Source organism: Mustela lutreola, chromosome 18, assembly GCF_030435805.1.
Source record: "Mustela lutreola isolate mMusLut2 chromosome 18, mMusLut2.pri, whole genome shotgun sequence".
Classification (NCBI taxonomy): Eukaryota; Metazoa; Chordata; class Mammalia; order Carnivora; family Mustelidae; genus Mustela; species Mustela lutreola.
The window spans coordinates 4,918,256-4,932,178 of record NC_081307.1 but is presented as its reverse complement, the minus strand read 5'-3'; the positions used below and the strand labels follow the sequence as shown (position 1 = coordinate 4,932,178).

Sequence of the window (13,923 nt, the reverse complement as noted above, 5' to 3'; positions counted from 1 at the left end):
CTCCCCTTTCCTATGTGGGCCCCAGTTGGCAAAGCAGGAGGTTCTGAGGTCCCTTCCAGCTGTGCCAAGCTCCCCTCTCTCCAGGTAATCTTGTCCATTGTATCAGCACGGAGGGAACCCTAGGTGGGCAGCTCTGGAGGAGGCAGCATCCGCCCCTCAGATCCTCTCATCTTTCTCTGCCTCCAACCTCCCTTTTTCTCAGCCCAACGGAACGTGGCGGGGGGGGGGGCGGCGTGGGGAGGGGACACGCTGTCTTGTCTCTTTCTGGGGAATCCCTGCTGAGGGCAGAATGGAGGAAGAAAGGGGTCTGGGAGGACTTGGCCCTTGAGGGAGTTGTGACCCTGGAGTTAGGATGTCAGGAGCGTTTCTCCTTCCCTGGGACCCACTTTCCCTCACTGAGGTGGATTTCCTCCAGCCCGGGTTCTGTCATTCGTTCTGGACCCTCCAGGGGGATCCCTCCTACGCCAAGGTCGGAGGAGGGTACCTGGACATGCCCTCTTTTCTTCTGCGGTCAGCCAAGAGCCCACTCGGACCCAGCACCCTGGTCCTCAGCTCCCAGACCAGAAGGGAGACCTCTGCCCTGGCCATCTGCCTCCGAGGGGTGGGCCCCCTGCAGCAGCTGGATCCCAATGGCACGTCCGGAACCCCCAGCCACTTTCCTGGTGGCAGAACCTGGTCATTTGCATCTACCTGTGCACTCAACGCGTTTGCGGAGCGGGCAGGCCGAGGCCTGGGCCGCAGAGGAGCGGGATCGTCGGCCCAGGGGCGCGTCTTACGCGGCTTGGACCTCCCTCCCCACTCCCTCCTCCCTCAGCGGGGCTGGCCCCACCGCCGCCGCCCCGGCCCGCGCCCCTTGGCCTCCTCCCTCTCGCCCTCCCCCAGCCTCCGCCTCCACCTCCTCCTCCTCCGCCGTGGGGGCGGGGGGCGCGCGGAGCCCCGTGCGGGGCAGCGGAGGGGCTGCAGCCGGGGCACAGGGACCGGGACGGGGACGGGGGCGGGGACGGGGGCGGGGACGGGGGCGGGCGTCAGACGCTGTGGGCGCCCAAGCTGAGCACCGAGAAGGCGGCGCGGTGCTTGCGGAGCAGCAGCCGGATCTTCTCGTCGTCTGAGTCGGGGTCCAGCGGCTTGTTGTACTCGTCGTCCTCGTTCTCCGAGGCGGCGCGCTCCCCGCCCGCTCCCGCGCCGCCCGGGGCCCGGGGCGTGGAGGACGACGGCTCCAGGGCGCTCTTCTTCCGCCACTTGGTCCTTCGGTTCTGGAACCACACCTGGGTGGAGAAGGAGGCTGAGGATGGTGCGCCCACAGCGCACGCGGGGACCCCCTTTAGGAGGGTGACCCCACCGGGCGGCAAGGACCGTCGATCCTTACTTTTATAGTAAAATAAGTGGCTCAGTGATAGGCCAGGTGGTAATATTCACGCCGTTTGTGCGGCGGAAGGTGGCGGGTGAAGTAAAAACGAACGCGGGTCAGTGCCGCAGCCCTTTCTGCTAAGCCAGACCCTCCTCGCGGTGGATCTTCTCTTTTGCCCCCCGGGGCACTGGGATGGAAGATGCCGGAATGCCCAGGTGGGGCCTTCAGTAGGTGCTCAAGGGTCGTCCCTTCTTCAGCTCCATGGACCTTCCCTGAACTTCATGAGTAATTTCCCCCAATTATAAAAGTAACGTATTTTCATTGCTTAAGATAGTTGAAGAATGCAGAAAAGTACCTAAAGAAGCAGAAAAGTATGGAAGGGGGCCCTCGCTTCCTTCCACTCACATTCAGCAGATCCGAAGTCTGCGGGGGCAGGTGGCTGGTGATGCTGGCCCTGCCCAGAGGTGGTCCCAACCCGCCCTCGTGCTTCCATCTTCTACCCTTGAACCTGTCATCATGTCACAGAGCTGGGCAGTTCGGTCATAGCGTTCTTTTGGGAGGCCGCCCACCCAAAGTGTCTCAAGAGAGATCTAGCATCAGGATGGCGTCTGGGAGCCTGGAGGGAGAAGTCCCATCACTGATTCCAGGCTCCGTGGCCGTCGCCCTTGCCTGCCGGGTGGAGGCTGCCTACCCCCCCACCCCATCCGAGCTTCATTTGGATGGACCTGGAAGGAGGTGTTATCTTCACCTTATTGGCAAACCAAGGCCGGCCCCTCCCGCCTGCTGGTGCAACAAGCCTATAAATTCAGTTCCAATATGGCCCCGAGACTGACTCCTGATACGGGCCAGAGGCTGCCACCAGCCCTCGGAATTTCTGGCCAACACCGTGCAGAGGAGGGGAAAGCATTAGGTGGATGTCGCACAGATCTGGCTTTGAGCCCCAGCTCTGCACTTACCAGCCAGGTGACCCTGAGCGATAAGACTCCCCACCTCCAGGTTGCTGGGAGGCTTTAAATGAGCTCCTGAAATCAAAGTTCTCCCAACAGACAGATAGCAGTACTGACAGCCATCTTTTGGGTTATGGACATCATTGCCGTCTCTGGGGCGAGGTGGGCAGGCCGTGCCCAGACAGCAGGACAGCTTCCCAGTGAGAGCCAGAGTCACCCCTCTTACCCCCACCACCGCCACCAGAGAGCAAAGCTGCCTTTCCTCCACTGGCTGGCTGCTCCCTGTAGGGCAGACACCTTCTCCTGCAGAAACTCACCTTGACCTGTGACTCAGTCATCCCCAGTGAGTATGCCAGCCGTGCCCTCTCAGGGCCAGCCAAGTACTTGGTCTGCTCAAAGGTCTTCTCCAGGGCAAAGATCTGGTGGCCCGTGAAGGTGGGCCGGGTGTGCTTTTTCTTGTGGATGCTGTCGCTCAGGGGATCTGGGGCTGGCAGGAGGAGGAAAACGTGTGGTTAGCAGGATGAGTAGGGTACCAGCCCTATCCTGCATTTCCCTTGGGGCCAGCTCCCTCCTACAGAGAAGCCACTGAGATTGTGGGGGCATTGTGACACCGCTAACAAGCAGCATTCCTGGCGTTCAGACAGTAGTGACCGTGATCTCTGCCCTGTCTGGATGGACAGGGACCCCCGAGAGGGCACCTGGCCCAGATAAGAGCTATTTAGGGGGAGACGGTGCTTGAAGCCTGCCCTGGGCTCCTTCACTCTGTAATGTTTTTCCTACTCAGTGATGCTGCCTTCTCTCCAGGGGCAACACCAGGAGGCTCTTCTCGGTCTTCTCAGTTTTCTCACCAAGACACAGACTAGGGACCTTCCACCAACAGTCAGGGCCCCGGGGATCTGGGAGTTCCTTCCCCGCCTAATCCCTTGTTCTTGGGGTCCCATTTTCCAGGTTCCTGGCAAAACCAGAGCTTTAGGCCCCAAGTTACTGCACTCCCTTGTCACCAGGCCTAGAGGTCATGTGACCCTAACCACAAAGAACTAGGACCCTGCCTCCTGCTTGGCTAGGACAGCTGCTCAGGCAGGAGCAGGGCTGGAGGGCAGCAGGGCTCCGGGGAGGCCGAAGGCCCACCTGTTGGGCCTTGTTCTGTGCAGCCCAGCAGCTCATGCTCTGTCTCCTCATGTTACAGAGAAGGAAACTGAGGCACTGGTTGGGGCAGAACCTTCCCAAAGGACTGTCCTCTGCAGTCCTCTGTCCCTTTGAGTCAATTCAAATACTTTCCTGTGTGTGGCCGTGCACTTGGGATTGAAGAGTAGGAGTGTGGAGAGAGTGTGTGTGTGGTGGCGGGGAGGGGGAGATGGAGGTGAGAGAGACCAAGGCCCAGAGCACCCCCAAAACTAGTTCTCAGAGAGGAGGTCTTCACCTGCGTGGAACCCGCCATGCTTCAGGCTGAGTGAGGGGTGTGCTGTCAGGCAGTGTGACCACCCCGAGCAGCACAGCAGATGGGGAGGCAGGCGTGATTTGGGGTTTCCTTGGTGGGAAACCCCAAATAGGGGACTGCCCCTATTGCAGTGGGGCAGCCCCGAGGTCAGAGAGAAGCGGAAGTGCCCTCCGCCTCTGCCCCGGCCTGCTCCTGGCTGGGCCTCCCTGGCACGGGGATGACTCCTGCAATTCCGGTCACTTCCCTGCCTCCCCGGTGAGCCTCACCTGCCCGTGCACGACCTGCCACCATCTCTGGGCCCTGCCTGGAGCCCTGGGGTGCCCACACCCATTCTCTGAAAACAGATTTGGGCAAGGTAGGGTAGGGTGACACCCCCCTCTCCAACAGCTAGGACCAAGTCTGACTGGACTCGGCAGCTGCTCGTGGAGGCTGGGCGGTCATCACTGCTCCTGCTGCCATAAGCCCCGAGGAGGATGGTGGGAAGCTGCCCCCTTGATGGCGGGCAGGACCAAGATGGAGGCGCCGTGCATGCCGTGGCCCTAAATGGTGTCAGGGCAGGAATGGGCTCTCTGGGAAGGTGACGCTAGGGCCGCTTCTCACAGGGAACAGCACTGGCCCACTTTAGGTGAAGATGTGACATGGGTTCTGGGTGGGAGAAGGAACCTGGGTGGCCAGGTGGACCCTACATAGGGCAAATGTGGGTTATGTGGTCTTCTCCAGCCCAGGAGACCCCCGGGTTTTCAGGGAAAGCAGCTGAGGCGGCCGCTGGTAAGGGTGGGGAGTGAGGGGCAAGACACCTGTCCAGGTAGAGCTGGGGTGGATCCGGAAGGGGAGTATTCAGTCATGTGCCCCCGTGAGCCCTGGATCCAGGTGGCTGAGGAGAGGTGGATGGCAGGTAAGGACTGCCCTGGGAGCCTTCCCTTTGCTTCCCACACCTCCTCCTCCCCAGATCCTGTGGGTGGTGGGGGTGGGGAGGACCTGGGGGCCGGGGTGGGGGGGGACGGAGCCTTGCCCTGTACTCACTGTTGCTGCACTGCCTCCCGCCTCGCCAGTCCTGGCCCGTGTCCGCCCAGCAGTTCCGGGTCCGGGTGGGGTACTCATTGCCAGCCTTGGGAAAATTCCCCACCTGGGGTCCATAGTAGACCCCCTGGGAGCTGAGTCCACCAAAGCCTGCCACGTGGGGGTAGCTGGAGAGGAGGCTGCTGTTCGGCGTGGCCACGGGCCTGCTCAGGATGTCCGTGATCCCGTGGGGGGTGCCGGCGGCCAGCTGGGGGCCCAGCCCCGGAGGGCTGAGCTTGTAGAAGGAGTTCTGCACGGAGTACTGGCACACGGGGGCCTTCATCTCAGAGAACTGAGCCAGTGGAGTGTTGTTCAGCAGGAACGTCCCCTGCAGGTTGGACTCCATGATCCTCGGGTCAGGGTGAGGGAAGGTCAGAAGCCCAAATCCAGGCCCCCTAAAGCCAGAGACCCCGAGCTCTGACCCAGAAGCCCATGGCAGGTTTGGAGGGTCAAAAGCGGCCCGATCCCCAGACTGCCCTCCTACCTAAGGCATCCGGCCCGGCCCTGGCTCCGGGGGACCAGCACCTACGCCAGCGACTCGGAAGTCAGGTGCTCCTGGAGCAGGTGAGAGGCCTCGCCGGCGCCCCTTGGCTCTGTCCCTGTCCCTCCTGGAGAAGGGTGGCTCCCCAAGCCTTAGCTCAGACCCCTCCTCTGCCTGTAAGTCTGCGGACCCTCCATGAGAAGTTTTAAGTTCAGGGAAGCAACATTTCCCTGATAAAGATATGGCCCATTAGAATACAGACCCGAGACTGGCTGAGCGGTGAGAGGCGCGGCGCCATTGGTCGAAACCCACACAGGCCTCACATTGGCTTTTCCAAGACAAATTGCACTTTGAAAGATTGACTGTAAAATCAGCCAGGGTTTGTGTGTGTGTGTGTGTGTGTGTGTGTGAGAGAGAGAGAGAGAGGATGAGCGCTGGAAGCTCTGTTCCTTCTCAGAGGGTCTACAGGCTCCTGGTCCCCCAAGCGCAGCATCTAGGGAAAGGAGGGTATCTGGGGCCCCCGGAGGCTCCCGAGGCAGCTGGAAGTTACAGCTCCTGCAGCTGCTCCCCTGAGGGTGAGGAGGCCAGGCTCAGGAGGCACTGTCCCAGGGTGCCCAGACTCCTTTATGTGCAGTACCCAAGCCAGCGGAGGAGTATGGAGTCTGAGTGTGGATGCTTCTCTTCCTTCCTCTGAGCTGGGATGGGTAAGTGGGGAGGCTGGGCTTTGGCCCAGGGTGGTGGGGGGTGGGGATGTGAATCTCTGCCCCTGGCCTGAGAGCCTGGGAGTGGGAGGTGGGGTGTGGTGGGGGAGTGGAGCCTGCCCCTGCTGTGCCTGTGTTCTTCCCACCTCTGCCTCTGAGCAGCCTTTCCTGATGCCCTCTGTTCTTCCATCTAACTCCTCCGAGGAATCATGTGTGCCTCTGCTGGAGCCAGGGCCATGTTCTGTCTGGCTCGGCAGCTGGGTTGGAAAGCTCTGATGACTGAGACCGCTGTTGAGTCAGTGGTGGGTCCCCCTGGCAGGCATTTGGTTGGTGCACAGTCATTATTTGATGGTGGGACACCCATATGCCTTTCTTTCTAATGGATTTTTACAACATGCAAGGCTCTACTGGGGGCCATCTTCCACTTTACAAACAGGGAAGCTGTGGGGAATACTCTGTTGATTTTGTATGGGCAGTTCTTGTTTTTGTTTTTTAAAGTGGAAACCAGCATGCCCCTCGTCTGAACATGTAAAATGACAGGACATTAGGGACTGTCAGGCAGACGGACTTCTGTCCCTCCTCTGCCGGGCAGTTCCAAAGTCTTTCCTGAGCAGGCTGTGGGCTCCTTGGCAGTCTCAACACGCTGTGGTCCCACTGTGTGGCAGGTGGGAGAAAAGAGGGGCCCTTCGCTGACCTTCTCCTCGGCTTCTAGTTGGAGATCTGGACCCAGAACTTGGGGAGGGCCCCCCTCTCACACAGAGCCTGCCTCTCCCCATGCGGCTGTTATGTTCCTGGGGAACAGGTTGCTCTGAGCCATGTTCTCTGTAGTGTACAGGAGGTAGGTTAATGCACGAAAGACCTTACACAGGCTGTGGAGATGATTTCTCTAGAAGTTTAGACTAAAAACCGGAAAAAGGGATCTTACACCTCTGAGTTGACTGGGCTACTAGGCTGCCCATCACAATTGTTTGGGAGACTTAATTCTGATTTGGCCGCCTGACCCCACCCCAGGCAACTGTGATCCTGAAACTGAGCTTTTGAAACCCCCCTGGGCCATGCAGTTGAGGATCCTGCGACTATGACTCGGTCAGCCCCTAAGGATGGGAACTTATGAGGAAGAAAAGCTGCAGCAAATGATTTGATTCCTATTTAATGCCAAGCTTGACAAAGGCATTCACATTTGGGATTCCCAGGATGAAATATGGAAGAGACCTTAGCAATTGTTTAATCCATTTCTCTATTTGACAGATGAGAAAACTTAGGCCAGCTGGGTGACCAGCCTCATGAGGTGTTAGGAACTATGAAGGAACAGGGCAATCTTCTCAGAAGTTCTTGAACTTTGAATGACATTGAGGGGCACGGAGGCCCTTCACAAGGGGCGGGGACTGGGGGGGTGCCCCTTAGTGTCTGCTGTGGGTCAGTCATGCACCCTGAGGTGTGTTGCCCTCCTCCACCCACCTTGGACTTGCCCCCACATCACGGTAATCCTTAGGAGACAGAAATCTCCCACCAAGCCCAGAGGTTTGGTAGCTTCTCCCAGGGTGGGTGGTCTGATGAAGGGACTGCCCAGGTTTCCAGAAGCGCCCCCCACCCCCAGGCGATGCAGGCCTCCCTGCTGACTGATCCCACTTCCAGACCCCTTCAGGCCCCAACCCCAGCTTCACTCCTGCCCCAGCCCCCACCCCACCCCCCCATTCCCCCAGGGCAGAGCCAGGAAGGAGAGATGGAGTCCGGTGCTGTGAGTCCATTTCTTTATTAATTTTGACATTTGTTCAGCTGGTGTAGGGAGAATGGTCTATACATCCGATTGGCTGGGGGGGATTCCCTCCCAATAACAGAGCATTGGGGAGAGTCAAGAAAAGAGTCATTTTTCATAACAATTAAAAAAATCAAGGTAATTCCAAAACTTCTAAAAAGCGTCTAAGGTGCAGACTGCAGCATTCTCTAGGCATCGTGTGGAGACCCCAAACTCCTCCTCTAACAGCTCCTACTAGCAACTGGAGCGCGCAGCCATGCCGCCCAGGGCCTGGGGCCGGCGGGCCAAGCAGCCATGCCAGACGCAGCGGAAGGTGCCAAAGCATAGACTGGAGCCGCGGGAGCCCCGCGGGGGCTCTACGAGGGCTAGTGCGGTGGGCTGCGGCGGCGGCCTGGGGGGACGGCGCGGGGTGGAGGGGAGGAGGCGGGCCCTGCGCCTGTCTTCCCGCGGCGGGACTCCGGAGCGCCGCGCCCCCGCCCCCGGCGCCCCACTCCCCGACCCCCAACTCCCGTCCGAGCGCGCCGGCTCCGGCAGGCGCGCCCCTCCGACCCGGCCCGACGCGGAGGAGCGCGGCGCTCGGGCGGGGGCCGGGGCCGCAGCCCTGGGCGCCCGCTTGGCCTCCGCGCCCCGGCCTGCCCCTCGGAAGGCGGAGCGCCGGCCGCCCGGCCGCCCAGGCCGCCCCCGGGCGCGCGGGTCCCGTGGCCTCCGCCGGGAGAGCAGTGCGCTGGTGACGGGCACCAGGGCCGCGGCGCGCGGTCGTGGGGGGCTTCTGTGCTACTCGGAAGGTCTCATGTGTCCGCGGCCCCCGGGGAGGAAGGCGGCCGGACGTCCAGGAACAAAGGCTCTCACGAGCGACCCGAGCCCGCCGGTCGGTCTCTCTCCTGGCCCTAGAGGGCGCCCGCCGGGCCGGGCGGGGCGGATTGTGCTGATTCGGGCCTCGCTCTGCCGGAGGCGCCACTGTCACTTTAAGGCTGTCCCCTGGTGGCACCGAGGCGAGGAACAGAGGAACAGCCAGCCACCGGCCTCCTTCCTGACCTGACCGAGGGCCTGGCCTAGGAGGAGCTCCTTCCTCGCCTGGGCCTCCAGGTGGCCAGCTGCTCTCTTCTCCCCGGCAAGCCCTCCCTGCGCTGTGGTCGGGAGTGGGGCCCTCGCCCGCCTCTCTGAGTAGGGCAGAGGGGCTTGGTCAGAGTCGGGGCACTGAGGCTGTCGGGCCTTGGCCCCCCATCCTGTGGGCTGCGGAGCACCAAGTTGGCTCTGGGAGACCTTTTTTTTTTGGGGGGGGGGTGGCTGACTTCTAAGAACTGGCAGATACATTCACTAGCCCTACTCACTTCCTTCCTCTTTCACTGAAAGACAGGCTGTAGCTCCTTCTCCCGCAGCCTGGAGAAGTCCTCAGGAGCTGAGCTGTTAGTGCTTTGTACATACTGCTAAAGTGTTTCTATTGGTTTGCATAGTATTTATTGTTTTTTCATTTACACAAGGCTGATAACTGTACAGTTTACACTTTGAACACAGACTATGATAGAAGTGCTTGAAGATATAGGAAACCTCTTCTCTATTGAACATGCTGGTGCGATCCTGGGACAGCAGCCACCGGCCCGCCCCCAGCTGAGAGGACACCCTTTCAGAGGGGGCATGGCTCCCTTGGAGCCCTACAGCTGAGCCTGGGCGGGGGGGGGGGCGGGGGGGGGTGTCCTCGCCTCAGATTCTTAAGTCCCTAACACAAGGAACCCCGAATGCACTCTCAAGGTAATGATTTTCCATTGGAAGATGATTAATACTGAAACTGGCAGAGAGAGAGAGACAACATAAAAAAATTCCAGTTTGTCCACAGGAAAGTCTATCCAGCTTCAGACGTCACAGTAAAATCTGTGTCTATACTGAGGAGAGGGGAGAGGTGCTTGTGTGTGCGTGTGTGTGCCTATGCGCATGTCCTGAATGTGTAGAACGATCTGGGAGGAGTGGCCCCCTGGGGAGTGGGATGGCAGGTCACAAATGGAATGGAGGTGTGTGTGGGTGGGGAAGACTGGCAGATGAGGACATGGGATTAAGGTGCCGAACTGATTTTGTGCCTAGTTTTCTTTTCTTTTCTTTCTTTTTTTTTTCCTTTCCAGGAAACCCACATGGATTTCCTACAGATGAGGTTGAAAACAAAGTACCCTGTAACAAGTCAAAATTAAAATGATTTTAAAACATAGATCATCCCCAAGCACAAAAAGAGCCCTTGTTCACTTTCGCGTTCACGCGCTCTCCCGTGCTGGTTTTCTATCCCTCTCTCTCCCCACCCCCCTTCTTGAGACGTTTGTCCTGATTCCCAACAGAGATCCATCGTCGCTAGAGGCAGGATTGAGGACTGTAGGTCATGCGTCTACAGTCAGTCGTTCATGCGAATAGGAGACTAAAGGAAGTCCCTTACAGAGATCATGCCGTTAGCCTAGAGGAACAGATGCGCCACTTCCGAGCCCTCCGCTCCAGCTCTCCTCCTGTGTGCATGGCAGAGTGTGTGGAGTTCAAGGGTTGGGTGTCGAGGTGTGATCCTGAGGGACACAGAGAGAGAAGGGGTTACTTAGGATTTAAAGGTCCAACTCCCAGCAAAAACCCCAGCTCCTGAGTTCTGCCCCGGGGGCTGAGGCAGGGTGGGATTCAGGCAAAGCAGCCTCCCCACGCAAGGTAAGGAAGTGAAAGACTGAGCGCAGAGCCCCTGACCTTCCTGAACCCCCAGCCAGCCTTCTCCCACTCCCCAGCCCAGGGGTGGCTGCTCAAGCCTGCCTGGATCCCCCAACCAGGGGGACGAGCCCCCCAGAAAACCCTCCTGTGCATGCGCTCTGGGCCTCAGAGAGGAGGCAGGAGGCTCCCATGCCTGCGGTTGCTTGGGGAGAAATCCCCTTGAGTAGATCCTGGGACCTGGGCAAGGGGTCAAGTACATAAGCCAGGGCATGTGCTAAAAAAGGGAGCGGTGCCCTTCACTTTTTCATTTTAGTTCAACCAACATGCATTGATGATGTCTGTCAGTGCCAGCCCTGGGGACCCAGAGATGGAGCAGACGTGATCACAGCATCAAGGGACAGCAGTCCCTCTTTGGCTCTGGTCTACAAGCTCTTACGGTCAAGTGCCTTTGGCTCCTCTCCCCATGCCCTGGGGATGGACAACCTCTGCAGCGGCAAAAAGATGATTTTCTTTTTTTTAAAAGAGATCTTGGGAAAAAACAAAACAAAAAACAAAACAGGTACATTCTCCCTAGGATATTATGTATCTTAGGCTGGAGAACAGCAGCTCTGCCTGCAGAGTGAAGTCCACTTTCTGCAGCCTGGAATTCACAGAGACACGGCTCCAGCCCCCACCCCCCCATGGTGCCTCCTCCGTCTCCTCCACCCTGGGGTGAGCACTCCATGTTTCCATGACTAGCCACTCAGGATTCTGCCTGCAGGACCTTGGGACAGATGGGGGAAAGGAGCACCCTGAAATGAAGAGGAGAGGACAGTCTCCTGGGTGGGGTAGGAAATGACAGAGAAAGGCAGAAACTCATGCCTTGACAGAGCAGTCCCCAGACAGGGAGCTGTCCCTGGCCCTGCAGGTGACACAGTTATGGAGGAAGCTGGAGGGGGTTGAGGTCATATCAACTCTGAGGTCATATCAACTCTGAGTGGTTCTCCGTTGATGGGAAGGCCGAGCTAGGCTCCTTGCCACACAGCGCAACACCAGGACTTCTGCTGCTGCTGTGGCCCAAAACAGCTGTCACCCCAGAGGGCACGACTCTTTCATCCCTGCCTGGGCTTCTCTATGGGAAGGCTGGTCTCCCCCAAGCCTTCCGAACACACGGTGCCCGTCAGCTTCCTGCTTTGTTCGAGGCCCTCCCCTCACGGATGGCGTCAGTCTGCTTTCTGCTGAAGCTCTGCTCACCAGCCTCAATACCTCTCCTCCAGGAAGCCTCCGTGATAACCCTGGCTCCTTGTCATTTCTCTCATCTCAGCTCTGGAAGCTTCCCACTCACTCCGCGACCTTTTATTTAGAGTGATCACAGGGCATAGTGGGTAAGAACAGGAACTCCGAAGCCAGCCAGGTTGCCTGAGTTCATATTCTGTCTTTGCCGATTTCCCTAGTCCTGTTACACTCTCTGTGACTCAAGTTTCCTCTGCTGTAAAACGAGGGCAATGATAAGCTGTAGCTCATTAGACGGCGGTGATGTTTCGAAGTGCTCCAGAGGGCTCGGGACAGTGTATGCGGACGTGTGCTCTGATGGGCTCTCCAAAGGGCTCGGGACAGTGTATGCGGACGTGTGCTCTGATGGGCTCTCCAGAGGGCTCGGGACAGTGTATGCGGACGTGTGCTCTGATGGGCTCTACGTGTGCTCTGATGGGCTCTCCTTCCTGTCTCACACCTGCTGCATCTCCCCAGCCAGCAGAAGCACTCTGAGGGCCAGGGCCCGGCCTTACCCTTCCCAGGGGTCTGTGCCCCCCTCCAGGCTAAGCATGCCTCAAACAAGAGACCTCGTAAAACCCTGAGCCTGGGGAAGACAGCCGACCATCTCCCGCTCTTCTGCCCAGACACAGAGTGGCAGTACCTGCTTAGACAGCATTCTATGGTGACCGCTTTGAGCAGAGACTCCGGGAGGAGCAGTGAGGGGTCTAGTGGGGGCACCTGGCAGTGGCAGTGGTAGACGGGAGGGCAGCTCTCATGGCCGCATCCTGGACCCTTCCGCTGCCCAGCCACTCTTGCCCCAAGAGAAGGTCTCAGCCTGTCAAGAGCGAGGAGAAGGGCGGTTCTGCTCTGCGCCTGTCCCATCCGGTCCCTCTGCGCAGCACCTCCTGTTCCCACCCTGCCTGGCATCTGTGGCCCTCTCTCCCTGTCTACCCACCAGCCCAGCAGACGTCAGCGCTGCCCTGCCACAGCACTCCAGCTGCCTGCTCCACGCCGGCGATCTCGCACAGCTCACACCCCAGTTCTTGGGCCTACCTTGTGGAGCACAGAGCAAAGCTCCTCCTGTCACCTGCGGTCAGGCAGGCCTTGCCTAAACAGCAATCTGGTAGCTTCTTAAACTCCACGGGAAAGCACCCTTCCCCCCACTTGCCAGGCCTTAGATACAGAGTCCTTCCCAAGGTGGGGGTGACTGGGAGGGATCGATGGGTGAGGGGGTCTAGTCACCCCTCATCCAGGATGGGTGCATCCTACCATCTTTGAACAAACTTCTGTCCTTCATTCCTGGGGCCCACTTTTTAAACATCAAGTGAATAACTTGGTATCAAGTCCACATCACCTCTAGGAGGTTTGGAAGGAAAACCGAAATTGGTCAGAAGAACGCACTCTTCAGTACACTAAAAGGCAATTGAGGAGCTTGATACAGAATCCTAAGTTCCAGAATTTTAATTCAGTAGGTCAGGGGCAGGGACCAGGAATCTGCATTTTAACCCGACTCTCAGGTGACTCTTTGAGAAATGGTGGGTGGGAATTTAACAGGGTACACTGCCTTTCAAACACGCCCATCCATCATCGAAACCGCTACAAGCAAAGAGCGTGATGCCGCTGCGACGTCATGGTGAAGGAACCCAAGGTGTGGCAGGTCGGCTGACCTCCCTGCGTCATGCTAGGATGGCCCCCTTCCTGATTGAGCACAGCTGTCCTGCCCTCCTAGCCACAGCCTGCCCAGGGACCATGACTATTTCTAAACCTCGCCACTGACATGGAAGGGACCGTCTGCAAACTCCCTCAAGGGGACGGAAGCTCAGAGCAAATGATGAGTGCGAGGCCTGGAAAGAGGAGGAACCAGGCCTTGCATCTAGGCTCCCAAGCACCAGCCTGGACGCCTTCTGAAACAGACACAGTAAATTCTCGCCATTCGCAGTGGCCGTGTTTGAGAAAGTTGCCAGAACACTGAATTAGCCAACACTGCACCATCACTCTTAAGGAAAATGCCCCGTTAGATTCTTGTGAGCCTCTGTTCACATCTTTGTCAGACCAGGAACACTTTGTTTCACGTGTGTTTCTGTATAAGGACACCTTATTTAATCCGCTGTTGATCCCTTAACTCCCCACTGACAGCGCCCTGACTCCCGGCCAGTGAATTTTATCTAACACGAATATTTGTCCCCGCGGGGCACAGCCCAGCCTCCCTGCTCCTAGGAACACGAGATAACACTTGGGCGCTAGGCTTGGGAGCCATTTTAAACAACAAAATCAACAAAAAGTAGGAAAAATG

The 13,923-nt window shown here is 58.5% G+C and overlaps 2 protein-coding genes across 19 annotated transcripts in view; both read right to left on the bottom strand.

Moving 5' to 3' along the window:
* Positions 1–997: 997 nt before the first annotated feature.
* NKX6-3 (NK6 homeobox 3) lies at positions 998–5,138 on the bottom strand. The gene is made up of 3 exons (XM_059156299.1): positions 4,757–5,138; positions 2,613–2,782; positions 998–1,265 (listed from the first exon to the last, which is right to left on the bottom strand). The coding sequence occupies exons 1-3, from the start codon at positions 5,136–5,138 to the stop codon at positions 1,026–1,028; spliced, it is 792 nt and encodes a 263-aa protein (XP_059012282.1). The 3' UTR covers positions 998–1,025.
* A 4,762-nt stretch (positions 5,139–9,900) lies between these two features.
* The window catches only part of ANK1 (ankyrin 1), a 207,503-nt gene continuing 203,480 nt past the window's right edge, over positions 9,901–13,923 (bottom strand). For all 18 annotated transcript variants that reach the window (XM_059156002.1, XM_059155988.1, XM_059155990.1 and 15 more), the window contains one exon: positions 9,901–10,267. In XM_059156002.1, the coding sequence (XP_059011985.1) occupies positions 10,241–10,267 (27 nt within the window). In that variant the 3' untranslated portion in view covers positions 9,901–10,240. The remainder of the gene's footprint in view (positions 10,268–13,923) is intronic.

Bases quoted from the DNA above. Each gene is read 5' to 3' on its own strand.
- NKX6-3 (XM_059156299.1), bottom strand. From the start codon at position 5,138: ATGGAGTCCAACCTGCAGGGGACGTTCCTGCTGAACAACACTCCACTG. The intron at 2,783-4,756 runs GTGAGTACAGGG...TCCTCCTGCCAG, and splicing joins CGGGAGGCAGTGCAGCAACA to CCCCAGATCCCCTGAGCGAC. The intron at 1,266-2,612 runs GTGAGTTTCTGC...TTCTCCACCCAG, and splicing joins TGACTGAGTCACAGGTCAAG to GTGTGGTTCCAGAACCGAAG.